At 26.7% G+C, this 18,372-nt stretch overlaps 1 protein-coding gene across 1 annotated transcript in view; it reads right to left on the minus strand.

The window, feature by feature from the left end:
- Window positions 1-6,117: 6,117 nt before the first annotated feature.
- The window catches only part of LOC108687695 (ras-related and estrogen-regulated growth inhibitor), a 13,006-nt gene continuing 751 nt past the window's right edge, over window positions 6,118-18,372 (minus strand). The window contains exons 2-6 of the mRNA XM_018193610.1: window positions 16,740-16,853; window positions 13,522-13,578; window positions 7,086-7,159; window positions 6,670-6,936; window positions 6,118-6,590 (exon numbers count right to left, since the gene is read on the minus strand). Coding sequence (XP_018049099.1) covers window positions 6,435-6,590; window positions 6,670-6,936; window positions 7,086-7,159; window positions 13,522-13,578; window positions 16,740-16,836 — 651 coding nt within the window. The 5' untranslated portion in view covers window positions 16,837-16,853 and the 3' untranslated portion in view covers window positions 6,118-6,434. The remainder of the gene's footprint in view (window positions 6,591-6,669; window positions 6,937-7,085; window positions 7,160-13,521; window positions 13,579-16,739; window positions 16,854-18,372) is intronic.

Below are 18,372 nucleotides of genomic sequence, written 5' to 3' on the forward strand. Positions count from 1 at the left end.
TCATACAGAAGCGTAAAGCTTACGTTTATTGCCGATGATATATAGTCGCCAGCAATGGATAGCAAAAAGGAGTATATCTCCTTGTTATCGATATCTGGCTTATAAAGTCAGAATATTGGTCAGGAACAACGAAAGATGAATCCAATCTGACCAGAAGAAAGAAGAGAATCTCTACGAGCCCAATGAACAGAATGTCTAAAATCGACATAAAACAATTTTAAAATATCTTTTAAAATTCTTTATGAATTCTTCTTATTTTAGAATTCTTGAAATATTTTAAAGATATTTCTAAAAGAATTTTTAAAGATATCTTAAAGTTGTCTTTATGCGTCAATTTTAGATATTCTGCTCATTGAGAGATACATTGGTATGTGACACCAATTTCATTTGTAAAAGGTAAACTGAATATTCGGGAGGGTAATTTGCTCGCAAATTGCGAGTTTTTATATTTTTTAAGAATTATTTAGAATACAAACAACAAGGCTAATGAGAGATAGCGCGGATAATCAAGTTTAAGTTTTGTAGATTAAAGAAATCTACAAAACATTTGCGCTTGATTATCTGCACTAATTCTCATTAGCTTGTTGTTTGTTTATTTGTTTGTATTTTAAAAATGAAAGCCTGCTTTAATTATTATTGTTTATTGCTTCTTTATTATTATTTATGACTGCGATTAAGTTAGTTACTCAACTCCCGCTGAGTTTATCAGCAATAAGACATTGGTTGCATTCAGCAGAGAAATCAATTTTGCAACTGTTGTAAAATTCTTTAATGTGTTTAATTTATACATTTAAATCCATAAGGAACCAAAAGCAAGAACCAATCGAATTGAAGAACTTTGCAAATTTGAGAACTACTTTGTTTGATGCAGTCATTAATGTATTATAATGTTATTGCACATTTATGAAGTAATGTAGGTAGAAATACACGAATGGAGATAGGTATACGCAAATAAAATGAAAATAGGATAGGTAGGACAATAAAAATATGGATAGGTAGAGATAATAAGTATAAATAGGTAGGGATAAACACAATCATTTTAAATTAAAAAATTAAATTATTACAAATAAAATGACACTTCAATAAAATTTCGCGGTCGGGTAATTAAATTTTATTTTAAAAATTATAAAAAAAATATATATAATGAAACTAAAAGATATTACATGATAAATTTGTATAATTTTATTTGTTTAATTAAATTTAAAAATTTAATTTGTTTAATTTGTGTAAAATTGATTAATAAATTATGTGACATGTAAGTAGGGATACATAGACATCATATGCACATACTTGATAAATAGAAAAGAGGGATTAAAAATTAAATAATATTTTTAATTAATTTTAAATTTTATTTAATTATCAGTATTTTCCAATTATCAAATATAAAAATAAATCAAATTATATATAATTTTGAATTTTTTCATTGAATTTTCAGTTCCCCTGAAATTTAACTTAATTAAATTAAATTAATTTCTTATAAAATTCTATACATATATTGGGAGTACAAATTAAGATTGTAATTAATTTTTTGTTATAAATAAATATATGTATAATAGTATTAGGTACATAATATAAAATTTATGTAAATTATGTCCAGATAAATGCCATTATGTTTACTTTTGTAATTTGCAATAATTACTAATAAATTATACAATTATTGGAACGTTTATATCCTTATTGAATATATCTATTCAATACATGTAGCATTTATCTTGTCGTAGTAAATCAAATTTATTGTTGCTTTATTGATATAAATTATACGGAATCGACGAAACGTATGACAAAAATTGTTTATTAATTTAATGAGTTTGATAAATATTTAATTTTAAAACTTTCTTTAAATTTGAATTTTATTGTAAATATCAAGAAGTCATTAATAATTTCGACTTTTAATTTAAAATTTCATGTTTAGAATAATCTTGTCTATAATAGAAAAATTTTTAGTTTAGAATAATTTCTTTGTATTTTCTTTATTTAATATACAAATATTTAATATACAAATTTATTAAATAAGTCAATGTAGATTGAAGCTTTGACTGAGATAATGGTTAAACGTTAACTTCTTGTTTGTTTTTTGATATTTATATTTTTAACATTATTAGAATTATAAGTATATTTTAGTGATTGATTCATTATATCAAAGACTTCATCGCTGTCCCTCGCGTCAGATGCATGCCAGTGAATGTGTAGTTAGCGATGGAAAGTCGTAATTATTTTCATCATGGAGAATTATTCCTCGTCGCTTCCCATTCGCAAAGTCTAGTTTGGTCCCATTAGAGATTCTTGTATAGGATCGGAATTAATCCCACGTTTTCGTCTGTAATTACTGGAAGTAATAATTTTGTCAGTGAGTCAGTGACAATTGCTATATATTTGAACTCAAGTTCGCGAAATTAATTTAGAGGTATATTTTAGTATTTACACTAATAATATTTACACTAGTATTTACACTAGTACAATTTTCATCGCTTTCTTTGTTTTATTAAATGTTCTCCTACTAGTAATGATATTAGTAATAGTACTGTCTTAATAACAATAGAAATTTAGTTATGCAATTAATATGGATATATAATGATTATTAATAATATTATTTGTTTAAGTCCAAACTATTAAGTAAATAAATTTAAAATAAATTTGTATAAAATAAATTTTACAAATAGTTTGCACAATTTTTGATGATTCCTCTAACAAAAATATGATTACGAATGTATATATTTAATTTTCTAACTATTATTTTAAAATTATTTTTAGATATTGGACATTCCACCATTCCAGAATATTATTAATTATTAATTTTTACATATACTTTTCTATAATAAAATACATGCAGATATTATGAGATGATTATATTTAACATATTTTTATTTTTGTTGATGAATTTATTTTTGTTGATGAATTAAAAACGTGTAGCTACAAAAAAATTCGAAATAAGTCGAATGGGTACTCTCGTATTAGCGGGATATTAATAATTAAAATTTTTGGAAAATATAGAAAAACAAGAAATAATTAAATTTTACATAAATTTTTCAGTATAAAATCTTCTTTAAAATTTTGTTATTATCGATTTATCTGAAACAGTTGGTACCCGAAAAACTTTTATACTCATATATATATATATAAAATTACAACACGCATGTTTTATTATTATTATAAATATATTCCTTCGTAATCGCTATTTCATAAAAAAATCATTCTATCCGTTTTTTTTTAATAAGAGATTTTAGTATGATGTGTGGTAGAACATGTTTTCTCGCGAATTTTAACATTAAATTAAAGATAAAAATAGTAATTATAATTGATATACCAAAATTATTACTTATTATCATAAGTAGTCTGAAAGATTCACACCTTTCTGTAACAAGACCGCTAGTGTTTAACGGATTGCTTAATTTTTCTTTACGAATAGACATCGTGAATTTGACATAGAAAGTTCATTCTCCACTATGAAGATTATTCTTCTTTCTATCGGATGCTAACTATAGCCAAGGCAGAGGGATCTTGATACATTTACATTATTGGAATAAGTTATCTTGAACGCGATGAAAGTGCTGTCATAAGTATATTAATGACTTTTTATTGCAATATTAATACCTTTTATAATTGCAACCCAGGAAAAATGTTTTATATATAACTATGTAAAATTATATATGTGTAAAATTATGTATCTTTATATACATTTGTATATAAAATTATATGTAAGATTGTATAAAATTATAATATAATTTTATATAATTATATATAAAACATTTTTTTCCGAGAAATTAAAGTTAATAGTAAACGCAATTTAATTATTGTCAGTGTTTCATTTTGCGTTTATCGATATTTCATTAAATATTTGTTTAGGAAAATTTATGTTATCATATGTATTTTTGATGTCGTATAATCCCGCATTATTAAAATTTGTTAGTTATACTCCTATAATATCATTTTTATTATATTTTGAATAGCATTTATGATTTTATATTGTATTGTAAACAATTGTTATTATTGTAATATTGAATTGTATAAAGGATTTTTCAATAAAAGGTAATATAAAATATAAAAATTGCCAAAATACAAAAATATTAATATAATATCATTATCAAAATACAGTAAAGTAATTAGATATACAAATAAAAAATATATTTACTGTAAAAACGGGCTATTAAATTTATTAGTAGTCCATTTTTTTACGGATGAGTATACTTATAAAGCAAAGAGAACCGCCAATAAAATTTGAGGTGGTGGAGGGTCTCTAGCTGATTTTTGTTAAATTAAACCTTAAATTAATAATATATGATTGGAAAAGTTTAAAGTGTATTTAAAGTCTCAATAATTGCTTAATAATTATAGAGAAATATACTTACATACTTTGAAATATACTTACATACTAGTAATTATGTTTGGTAAAAATGGGCTTAAAATTTGCATTAAAAAAACATAATTTCGTAATTTCATTTTTATGCAAGCGCATATTATAACACAAAATTCACTAAATTAACTTGTTTGAATATTCAATTTCGAGTTTCTTAAAATTCAACAACTTTTATTTCCACAGTAGGAGATGCGAAATTGAAATTTTCGTTTAACTCATTAATAAACATTGTATCATTAAGAAAGAAAAGATTTATTAAATAAAAATGTAGATATGATTATTGCAGAACCAGAATTCGGATTTTCTTGAAATATACGCAAATAATTTTGTGTTATGATATGCATGCATTTTGTATACGAGATCGTATATATAATAAGCAAAAATGTTGTAAAAATTTATAAGCAATTTTTGTATTTTATATTTGATATTAAAAAGATTTAAGTCTATTTTTTGTGTTGTATTATATTCTATTGTGTCTGATTACTTTATATATTATAATTTTTTCTTTTTTTTTTCTTTTTATTTTGGTATTGAATAAATACACTGCATGAAAATATAATATTAAATTCGTATGTAATATATAAAGACATTCAAATCTTGAATGAGCAAACCTCGAGTTATATGTAAAGTACCTCTTATAATTAATTTGCCATAAGAATATAACTGTAATATATTATGTGTGTTATACTACAGTTATATTAATTAATACAGTTATATTAATTGTTACATGTAACTTGGTGTTTGCTGAAAAAAGAGGACCGCCATTAAAAATTGGGGGAGATGGTGGAGGGCCTCTACAGAATCAATCTTATTTTTATTAATTTAAATTTTCTTTACAATTTTAAATTAAATGTAGTTTGCTTACAATTAGAAGAGTTGCAACTTTATTCAAATTGCAAATTGCAATATGATAAAATAGCGCATTGATTGGTCCGCCATGTTTCAGGAATTCCCGTCCTATATTTGAATACTTATATATGTATTACTTTTAAATTTCAACAATATAATTAAAATTAGATATTTTAAAGATATTAACAAACAAATTTCTTATATTTGATGCGTCCAAGAAACTGCTATTACCGCTACTTCTGTCATTCTATCTTCGAATTCGTTTATTAAATAAAGGATAGAATGATACAAATAGCGCTATAGCATCTTCCCGAACATACCTACTACATATCGGATTTGAATCGCATGAAAGCTCTTCTTTTTTGCATGTGATGGTACAAAGTAGAGTTTTTATTGGATATCGCTCGTCGCTAATAGCGGCTCTCATCGCATCCAGTGTACAATAGGCATTAACGCCGGTATTCATAGTCAGTTCTTATTTTAAAATCATTTTAAATAATATTCTAAAATGCTAATACGGCTTTCTGATTGGTTCATGACATCTTAAGACTGTACTTAAGACTAAGTACTTAAGACGATCTTATAAAATCTGTCTGTGAATACAGGCATCCTTCTATATTACATTTTTCCTTGAACTGAACTTTCTAATATTATCTTCATAAAATTGTATAAAAATAACTTAACTTATTCTTCAGAATATATATTCTGAAGAATAACTTATAATTTAAGTTATTTTTATACAATTTTCAATTCTTCAGAATCAATTCTTCAGAATATATATTCTAAGTTATAATTTAAATTATTTTTATATAATTTTATGAAGATAATATTACAAAAATTTATATATCGACATATATATCTACATATTTATATGTCTATTTATGTGACAGTTAATCTTAAATTATATTCTTTATAAATTGAAAATTGATTTTTTCTTTGGCATTTGTTGCTTTGCTTTTCTTTCATTCCTTGTACATTAAATACAATCAAATAGAACAAATTTATTACAACATCAAAATGACGTACAAAAACCGCTATTTAATTAATAACGAATCATTGTGACGGATCACTTATTTTGATGTTATCATGACTTGTTCTGCTTAAGAAGCGATTATATACGATTGTTCTACTATCTTTTTTCACATTTTTCAGTTAACAATATTCTGAAGGATTCTTTTTTTTCTTATATTTGTAACAGGCATGTAATGCCTTTACCATAAGTAATAAGATCTTAATCTTTCGGTAAAGCAGAATCGCTTTTTCCTCGTGAATAAGCGCGTGTCGCTTTACCACCGAGCATTCTATCCAGCAAAGATTGTTTGTTTCTTCTTCTAGCTGCGAGAACTTCTCTGCATAATTCGTGGAAAGATTCTGCGACCTGAGCAACCTATGGAAGTTACTTAACTATTTAAAAAAAGCTATAAAACCTGTGAATAAAATGATAAATTATTAGAAATTGCAATTACCTGCTCAGCTGCAGTTATTTCACTAAACCAGCATTCAAAATCCTTTGCTAGTATTTCTCCTTCCTCGGCACTGACTTGTCGTAAATGAACCATATCAGCTTTATTTCCAACAAGGGCAAGAGGCATCGCAGCTTCGGGATCAGCTACTGCAAGAGCCTCTTTTGCCTTTCTAACAAAATTAAAAGAGTTTCTGTCGGTTATTGAATAGACCAGCAACAAGCCGTCCGCCCACTGTAAAGTTTCCATCGATGGCAGTTCATCTTCACTCTAAAAATGTTTAAAAATTATGTTAGAGAAACTATTTATGTATAGATTAATATAAAATAATGTACAAATTAATAATAGACTAATAATAATGTATATAATATGTATAGATTATTATGTAATAAAATTTTATTAGATACAAAAAAGATTACCTTTGGACACGTATCTAAAATTTCAAAAAGAATTGGTTCCCCGTCGACTAGTACCTCATGTTTGTATCTGGTTTCTAGAAAATTAAAATAAGACTCGTTCTTAATGCAGATATATCATAATTATTATTTATAGGCTAAATATAAAATTTAATATAAAAGTAAAATCAGAATTCCATCACTTACAACATCTTATAACAACATAATTTTTTTTAATTTTCAAATTATTTTTTCTTAAAATTTCTTTAAAAAAATTTGATCTGTAAGTGTTCCTAGCAAACAAACTGACATTATTCGTATTATTTTAATATTAAATGATGTTAAAGACGTCATTTTGATGACAAAATAACGCCAGCTTATTTCCTGAATTCATGTACAGTCAATTTGATTTAAACTGTTTTTTTTTTAATTTGTAATCAATGTTGCTTGTGTAATTATGATTTTATTTGAAATTTTGTGTGACTGTTTCATTCAAACATAACATAAAAAGTAAACACGACAATAAAAGGATATAAAACATTGTATAAATATAAAACATGTTTACATTATTATCTTACTTCTTATTTCATTCATCAATTTACTTTCAAACAACTATTCTTTTTCTTTCTTTATAATACATTTTGTGTGAGAAATGTTCTCCGGACAGAACTGATTCGCAGATTTAATTCATAATGATTTAAAGAAAAAAATTGAAAATTAATTATTCGCATTGATTGTAACATATGATTTTCATGTATTTTAATTCTTATTTTGCTTTAAAAAAAGAATTGTCCTAATTGCTCGGAAATTTGAATGAGTTAAAAATATTTAACGATTATCTGTAATTTTCTACCACGCAAATATTTAACAATTTCTCTCGAATCAAATTTACTTTGAGACGCTAACATGACACGTGCTTTCCTCCTGTCTACGACCGTGTCTGCAATGTATTTCTACAAAACGAAAAGTTTTGTTTGAATATCAACCTCGCATTAGTACCCATCCTGTCTAGTGTCAAATTCGTCTTCGATAAATTTAGAACGGGCGCGAACTGAGGTATGCAGAGGGAGAATATACGCAGCTTTAGAAGAGGATTACAGTTGCTGGCAATTTTTCAAACTGACGCGTTATTCCATTATGTACTTTGCCACGCGTATGTACGTCAATTTTGTAAGCGAGTCAATAAAAAATTAGCAACAGATATTGACGTTACAATATATTAAATATTTCATCTTTTTATAAGCAACAGTACTTTTAATATTTAAAATAAGTTAATTACTATCTTTCAGTATAAAAAAAATTTAGCTACAATTATTTTTTGTGACAACTGAAGACATATTTAGATATTAAGAATCGATTTAATTTAATTGTAATGTTACATTATCTTTATAATGCTAACGAGTTCGCAGAACGAAGTGCAAAATAAAACGCGTCGATAATTTGTTCATTGAACATGTTGTACATTTATTTTATAATATTTTAAATATTTTATAACGACAATAAATTTTGGTGTGCGTCATTTTGTTGTCGAATATGTATACAAGATCGGGCGTTGCTGCGACACTACACCGAGTCATTGTATTGTCACTCTCACGATAATGATCGAATGGACAGATAGTGTTGCGAGCTGTTCCGTATATTGCGTTCAAACTGGCAAAGCAGCTAGCATGTTCATTGAGCAATTGAACATGATTGGGGTTCTTAATTACTTATGAATCCAATCAATCACAACCGCTTGACGAGCAAACAGTTACTTCGTCCGTTTGAATATGATCACATTGTTTCGGTTTCTCTCTCGAAATATGACCAATTATTTCTTACGAATGATCCGATTATCTATGTTATATTGATTCGCGTAATTAATTTCTGCTAACATTTTGTAGATCAAATATTTGACGCGTTTTGTTTGCTTAAGACCAAGTTGTAAATAAAAGTCGTAATCATAGATTATTTTTTTTATTGTAATATATTTATTCGTGATAATTATTCTCGTAACAATCTTTACAATTAAATATCTTTTGCATTATGTTTTTGTACTGTATTGTACTGTATTTTTCATCGAGGTATCATAAATTTTATATATCTGAATTTTATATATGATGCATATGTGTGTGTGTGTGTGTGTGTGTGTGTGTGTGTGTGTGCGTGCGTGCGTGCGTGTGTGTGTGTGTGTGTGTGTGTGTGTGTGTGCGTGCGTGCGTGCGTGTGTGTGTGTGTGTGCGTGCGTGCGTGCGTGTGTGTGTGTGTGTGCGTGTGTGTGTGTGTGTGTGCGTGCGTGCCTGCGTGAGTAAGTGCAAAAAGTATTCGTACAGATAAAATGATTTTTTAAAAAAACTTTATTTTTATAAAGTAAATATTATTCAGAAAAAAATAAGTCATCGAACTGATATCGAATTGATATCGATATGATAATTTCAACATCAATTTGACATCGATTTCAACGTTTAATTGGCAATCATTTCCTGTTGGGTAATTAATAATTTATTCATAAAAAATAAAATAGACTGTATGTTTTTTAAAATTATATATCAAAAAAATGTGTATTAATTATAGAAAATATATCATCTGAAAAATTAGCGAAAATTAAAAATTGTATTGTTTGCTCAAAAAGTACAGTCGAAAAATTTAGCTTTTAAAATCAGGAATGCAAAACTCGTTTGTTTATGTTAGAACAGAATGTATTCATTGTATAATATGAAATTACTAATTAATATTTATTTTTTACAAATAAGACTTTTTTTACAAAAAATTTCTTTGTACTCATACTTTTTGCTCTCATTATATAAAGTGTGTGAAGTAAAATCAACTATATTGGTCGAATGATTCATTAATAGAAAACAGATACATTAATAATTCGATTGATTAATAAAAATAAATATATTTCATGTATTATTTACAAATTCAATATTGTATATTCGATATTGAATTCTGATTGTATATTTCTACAAATGACTTAATAAATCTTATTCGCTTTAAATTAAATTTATTAATTTGCGTAATATTCAACAATATACAATAAAAAAAATTGTTAATTGCAATCATAATAATTTTCGAAGTTAAAATGTTGTGATAATGGAACTAAAATATAAGGAGCGACAATTTGACATATTCGGTTTACTTTGTAATACTTTACAACGAACTAAAGCAACATCTAATATTTTAAGGCATAAAGTTAGCTTTAAATTCAAGCCATAAAAAATTGGCCAATTACAGTCAAATATGAAAAGAATAGTCGACTATGTATGGCCAATTCTTACGGCTTAAGACTTAAAACTTATGGGCATTTTTCAGCAAGAGATGACACAGTGTAACATAATGAATCACTACATCTTTATTATTTGCCGACTCTCTAAATTCTTTGAAGTAGAATCTCACTGTAAAAAATAAAAATTGAGCTAGTCTTGAAAAAAGTAGTACCATTTTCAATGTTTAAGAGCGAGATTTCACCCTTTATAGTGAGATTTATTTTAAAAGTTTTTTGAAGAGAATGTTAAACAAAGATAAAAATGATCACTATGTTATACTGTATCTCTTGCAGTTAAAAAACATTATAAGTTTTATGTTTTACTTAAAATCTCATTGTAGACCGTTTAACCGACACAATGCGTGATGAATATCGTTAACTCTAACGTACATATACAAGGTCGCTGGTCGGACGTTGCCGAGTCATTGTATTATCATGATAGTGCTCGAACGAACAGGTAGTGTCGCGAGTCGCTCCTGTAATGTCTTGCTATATTATCTATTCTCGAAATACAATTGCGACAAGTATAATGTAATAACGGTTAATCCAATCCATTCCCTATGTAAATGATTAGAGATTAGAACGGATATAAAACACGATCTGCTATATGGAATAATTAATCAAACACTGTGCTATATCGGTTGATTATTAATACATATTACATGTATTTCGCATTTATTTCGAAATGTATTGCATGTCATGAAATATGAATTAATTCTAATTAAATGTATAGATACTAGACTGTTTGATAGGTTATAATTAATTATTAAATTGACTCGTATAATACTTTACGATATCGGGAATTCGGGATGAAATTGTCGATGCAATTATATTAAGGTTTCAATTATTAACAATCACGGCAATGAAACGAGTTGACTCCAAATATAATAGCATTGCGATGCTTTTAATCAGTAACTATAAATGTAGTTAATATCAATTTTAATATTATTATCAATCGTTTAGCAGAAATTCGATATTCTTATCAATCTTTTTTTGCTAAATTATATCTTTCGAGACATTCAAATATAATTTAAGGCGTGCTAACAGTAATCGGTAATCATTTCTTCAAATACTGTACTTCATAGTATTTTTTTAATTTGTATGTGCGTTGATTTACTTATGTTATAACATATGAGGAATAATCGTCCTAAACCGCGGAAGAATTATTATTTAAAGTACAGCAGGTGCACGAAAGTGCATGGAGCAGCATTGGATTGCTGGCAGCGGGTGCCGTGCATAGAGCAGCATTGGATTGCCGGCCGCGTGAAGTTGTCCGCATGTTTGAAGAATTAGTTCCGCCATTTTGACTCGTCCACTTGTTTACTTCGCGCGACGTCGCAGATAACAAACGCATCGTAGTATCATCCGCACGTAGTTCCTTCACTTTATTCCTCTGTCGAAATGTAATATAGTGAGCGTATACGACTTGTTTGTAATACGTTTGATTAACGGGAGTGTCGTACAGAGTTTCGTGCGAATCATACTTTGATGATCGGGCGTCCCCCTAACTGTCTTGCGAGCGAGTTCAACATCGAGAGTGTCATGTAAAGTATCTCGCGATTGTCTTTAGTCTAATTGGTAATCGTAAATTAGTCGTTGTTTCATGAACGAGTGTTGTATGTGAGCCTTGATATCATGTTGCCATGAAGAAGCGACCGAAAGACACGAGAGGAGGAGTAGGCCTGGGAGGTATCGACCGTCGGTGGAGCAATTATAGGTAAGTAATAATTTATTAGACTTATTACTTGCGTGATTAATCATATTTGTTTTCATGGTAATCGCATATTCCGTGCGTTAATGCATGATATATAATATATTTATAATGTTATTCATTGTGTTATACAAATGTGTATGTCTCAAATCCGATCTTGACTATAAGAGAATGAGCACAAACAAATGCGAATAAACATAACTACCTGCAATAAATTTAAATGGTATTTCCAAAACAGTGACACTATTTGAATTTATTGAAATAAGTTGTTCGTTTATTTGTGCCTGCTTATATTGTTCGGAATTCGGCTTTAAATATATGTATGTATGCAAAGAATGTACACATATAAGTATATTTAAAATTTTTAATTATGATTTGATAACTTTAAAATAAAATTAATCTATTGTTCTTTAAATTTTAGAAAATTTAATTCTTGTGGAAGTAGATTTTTTTCAGAATTACAGTTATTTTATTAAATTTTTTATTTAGAAAAAATAAATAAAAATCTGTAATTATTTTAGAAATATTAATTATTCGAGTATAATTTTATTTATCTAATTCTGAATTTCCGTTTCAGATATAATGTTCGTGTTACAACTCCATTGCAGCGTATCATATCTGTAAGTTAATTATTTTTTATTTTAATTTTATTTTAATATAGTAATTCTAAAAATTATTTTTAATATATACATATATGTAAAATGTCAGAAAAAAATGAAAAATTAAAAATCTCTTTTCAATATCTTTTATTTGAAAAGGATAAAAGCGGTAGAAAATATATACAGCAACTTTATAAAAAATAATAAATAATGAAGCATATAACAAATAATAATTAACAATAATTTTTAAATATTCAGTTTAAATATTCAGTAAAAAATTTGCATTCGATAATTTAGTTTGAAGTTTTTTATATTACGACATTTTTACTATGTATCGTAATAGACTCATTTCATTTACATTAATATCTATGGCTTGGTAATACGACAATTTTGCGTGTACATAGATTGTAAACGTGATCAAAACAGTAGATTGTGTAAGTCATGAACGAAACTAAGAACAAAAATATTTGTGTGTACTAATTTTAGTTTAATGTCCAATAAATCAGTTATATCGACATTCGATTCGTATTGAAACGATATCAATGATTGTATTGATAACTGCGTGTTGATCGTAATCATAAGATGTACGTTAAATATATGTTTCCAATTATCGTAGTGAAGTAGGTATGAGATCGCAGGAAAGAGAAAATAGAAGACGGAACGAAAGAATAATAGAAGGTACAATGGAATATCAAAAAGAGAAAATGTGTTACATGTATCGTAACAATATCGAATAGTGTCAGATTTCACACGAATAATTGTTTCGCTTCTCAGCTGAGTACTCTCAATTAATTTTTAACTTAAACTTTCGAATCATTTGCATATCTCAAGATTCATAGGATACTTCTCACCTAATAAATTTTTGAAATAAATTTCAAATAACTATGAGGCTAAGACTTTTCTCACCTGATTGATGATCGTATTCCCCGATGTATCTCCTTGTCAGAAATCTCACTGTCAATGCTGAAACATAATAGAAATATTTACTGCACGTGTATATAGTTCAAGCATAACATAATTATGTTGTACGTGATATAATTGAGTTGGCAAACTATAATGACAGGCTATTCGCGCAACGTCGCGTCTCGGATTCGTATGTATCGCGGTGATCTACATTTCGTTCGTTTGTTACAGTCGTATCTATTTATGCAAGAGAAAATCAACACAGAAAATACTATTCTCTCGATATCAGAATTATGCGCTATAAATCACATCTAATATTTAACTATATATATATTTTTTAATGAAGTTAAAACTAAAATTTAATAATTGAATCTACATATAATTAGACTTGTATGATTGTTTTTATACGCAGTGGAAATTCAAAAATGAATTATTATATTGAATTATGAAATTATATTTTGTGTTATATACATTCATATAATTATTGTATTTCATTCATATAATTATATAATTATATACTATTTATTTATATTTAATATTTATATGTATATAGAGTGTATAAATGACCATCTTTTATACAAATATTCGAGCAGCTGTCTGGTGCATCGTACGAATTTAATTAAATATATTTGATGTACTCTCTAAAAGTGAATCAGTGTATTATTTACTGAAATATTTAATAAATATTCATAAACAATAAATATTCGCTGATGATCAGTTATAAGTGTAGCACTGATGTCGATAATAATACACTGATTTATTTTTAGAGAATATATTAATATATGTATTAATATATGTATATTAATATTTTATTTATTTTTTTATTTTGTTTGTTGTTACTTTTAAATAGAATATTCTATGATTTTTTTCACAATTTTTTAATTATTTTGAAATATCTATCGAACGTTCGAAAGAAAAAAAAGTGAATATCTTATGGTTGTATTAAAATATTTGTATAAAATATTTTTATTATTAGATACCTACTAAATAGTTTTTAATTGTAAGAAAACTTGTGTTGGGAATTGATTTTAATAGAAATACATCTAAATCAAACTGTTTTACTGTTTTTATGGCATTAATCTTCGACGCGTTATTGAATCGATCATTAATCTCAATGTTTTGCGTGAAAGTGATGAAATCGCATGATCGCATTGACATATGATCTTCTCGATATGATACTGTAACTAAACATATTACGATTTAATCGAGAGAAACGAAAGCTATACAACCTAGTGACACGCTTCGAGGTATACCACACTATTTTTATCACGAACTCAAATCTGCCACGGCGCCACAAACCTTGCACGATGCATTAACGCCACTATAGCTTATTTCATTTTTAAACGTGAACGTGCGGTGAATACACTTTCTTTTTGAATATAAAACCAGTTTATCAATTCCAGACAATAATTTATCAGAATCTGATTTTTTGTGAAATGCTAACATTTCGTAAAATTAATAAATCAATATGAAATGGACGATTTACTGCAGGAAGAAAAGATATAAAGAAACAAAAAAGACAGTTGCCAAACTAAATTAATCTAACACGATTTTTATAAATGGATTCGTGCAACTAATAAAATTCTGAATGTAAACATTACAATTTGTATAAGATGTATGTATTTTTATATATTTGATATATACATATATTGTTCAGAATATAAGTCAGTTTTTGATCGACAGGAACGCATGTATGTTTCAAAGGCCAACAAATTTGTTAGCAATTGGTTTATTTACGTTGGAAATTTGTGGACTAACACACATCATTAGAATATTACTTTATTTATTTTTTTATTTAATCCTCGATTATTTGTTAGAAAAGAGTTTAGAATTTATCTTCAAATTCTCAAACACATTGAATTTTTGTTACAAATCTTGTTCTAAAAAATTAAATTTAATAATTATTATAAATACGGCAACAAAAAAAAGGAGAAAAAAATATAAAAAATTTTTTTTAATGTATTTAAAATATCTGTAAATTTTTAGAACGCCTTTTGGATTATCATTATACTTACACAATATCTATTTAATGTAACATATGTGATTATTGTAATCTATTTACACTTATAATCTATTTACACTTTGTAAATATTCTTTACATGCTATTGCAATATCTTCTAGATATTTGCTCAAGATATAAAAGAAATAATACGTTCCTAATATGAAGTTTCAACTGTAAAGAAATGTTATGGAAAGCATGATGAATTGAGATTCGATGATAATCCAAGGCAAATTTTGAAATAAAATTTTATAAATAGTATCCACGTATTTTACGGCCAACAGAAAAGACGCACAGTTCTGGCGAGGACGAACCAATTATTTACCTATGTCTTTACACTTGCCATTACCAAAAATACACGTTGTTAGATACTCTCAGAGTCCTCAGTGCATACTTATTTCATATATGCCTTTTTATGGGATTCGTGTTATATTATATACATGCGTACTTGCACTTGAATCTAGAATGTTGAAGTTTACTACGAGATTATTTCTTTCTCGAAATACATTCACTTTTATTCTCTCATTCCTCTCTTTGCAATCTTTCGTTCATAGAACAGCACGATTTCGTACATAGTGTATAAAATAGATTTTATTCTTAATTAATGCACGCCAAAATCTTTTGATTTATAATAGATTCAAGCGATTGCTGTGTCTCATTTTTTATTATTATATTTACATTAATGGAAATTAGAAAAAAACGTTGCCGTGTAAAAGTATTTTTAAAAATCATTAAAATATATTTTGATTGACGTAATCACTTGTCTCTACCTTTTATTAATATGTTAGAGCTTAATATGATCAGAGCTAAAAAGTGTTTGAAAATTTTCTTATAGTGAAATCGTGAAGTAAAATCATAAGAAATTGCAAACATAATTTTTTATATGGAGACAGAGAGAGAGAGAGAGAGAGAAATTCAATACTTTTTTATGAAATTTGTGATTCTTCTTATTATTAATTTTATTATTCTCATAAGAAATAAGAGTCGGCTTTTTGCTGCATTTTTATTTCTTAATATAGTAATGTTTTACGGAAATATATATCTTTCTAAGATTAATTTTATAATAATAACAAAATTATATTTATTTATTATATTTAGGTATAACATTTTTATTTCACAATTCTATTACGTTAATATTAATATTTGTATTAATAGAAAATTTATTTTTATTATGAATTTATTATGAATTTCTTTTATTGAAATATATAATACATTCACTTACCGCTTTTGCCGACTCCTGGAGCTCCTATCACTGCTACTTTAACTTCGCAAAGCGAACTTTTCTTTCTTCTGATGCCTCTAATCGCATTTGACGTCATACTACAAGCATTTGTTACTGCAAGAAAATAAATTAGAACGATATTGAATCATAAAGAAACATCTAATAAATATCTGAAAAAAAGTTTCTAAAGATGTTCAATTATACTCTTGGGAGAATATAAAGGAGATATATGATCTCAAAACATAAAAATAACTTTTAACTGCATTTTATTATTACAAAATGAAAAATATTATATTTCTATAAAAAGACAATTTATATAAAATCTTAGTATTATTTTTATTATTAACGATAATATGAATAAATTAATGATCACTAGTGATGAATATTTATTGTTCTCTCCTTCTTTCTTAATATTATTATTACTATTTGCAAATTTAAAAATTTACGTGATTGCATTACAAAAATTACATTTGAAAAGAAGGAATATCCAATAGATTATATTATATTTATCAGCATTTATTATATTTATTATATTATATTTATTATATTTATTTTGCATTTATTATGTTTTATCGCCAAATTATATAATATTTCATTGTTTTTTGGATAATCGAATTACGATTTATATACCGAATGTTCCACTTCTTCTAGAACATAATAACGAATATTTTTATTGTATTTTGTGGTATCCGCCGCTTGTTTTTCTTTAGACGCATGTTTGAATAAATCGCGTTACACGTTGAAAGAAGAAGAGAACGGCAAGAGCGCCTGTCAAGAAATGAGAGAAAGAGAGATAAAGCGAGAAGCGGATAAGACGAAGGCAAGATGTGATGGGTACATTAATAGAACGGTTTGCACACACATGTTCCATGGAATCTCAGGAATTTCTTCCAATGTCTAACAATGTACCAGGGTTGCGAATACCGGGCGCGATGAGAACAATAATGCGGTTTGTTACGAAATTTCTATATAATCTCGTGTGCGATAGCTTAGATTCGACATTGCTTCTAACCTAATGTAATAAAGAGTTTATTACATTCTATAGTAACTACTTAATCATATAACATATTTTTAATTTATCTTCGATAAATAGTAAATCTTTGAATTGTTGTAATATGAAAACTAATTCAAATGCTCTTCTTTCTCTTAATCTCTAAAATGTTAAAGTATGCACTGATGTATTTAATAACACACTTTTCTAAATGAATGCACATTAATGAGTCTTGGAACATTTCACCGCATAATAAAATAGCCGCGGATCATATAGCCCAGATATAAATAGGTGTCGCTAATGATGTAAAAATGTGCAAATAAATAGATCTAATGTAAGTAGACAATATTTAACACAAGTAAATACTTTTTCGCCGAGAGGTACTTTCTCCTTTCCTTTGCATAAGTGTGAAATATTTTTTTATTTCTTTTTCCATTCATGTCAATATTTTATAGTTACTCATTAATTAATAACTAAAAAAGTTACTAGACACTTGCGATTATAAAATTATAAGATGTATAAAATTGTATTACTTTTTGGAAAGACTATACACTCTTAATTTTGGCACCATGTAAAAATATATACGATTATTGATATAATTTCTCTCTCTCTCTCTCTCTCTCTCTCTCTCTCTCTATATAT

This window comes from Atta colombica, unplaced genomic scaffold, assembly GCF_001594045.1.
Source record: "Atta colombica isolate Treedump-2 unplaced genomic scaffold, Acol1.0 scaffold210, whole genome shotgun sequence".
NCBI lineage: Eukaryota > Metazoa > Arthropoda > Insecta > Hymenoptera > Formicidae > Atta > Atta colombica.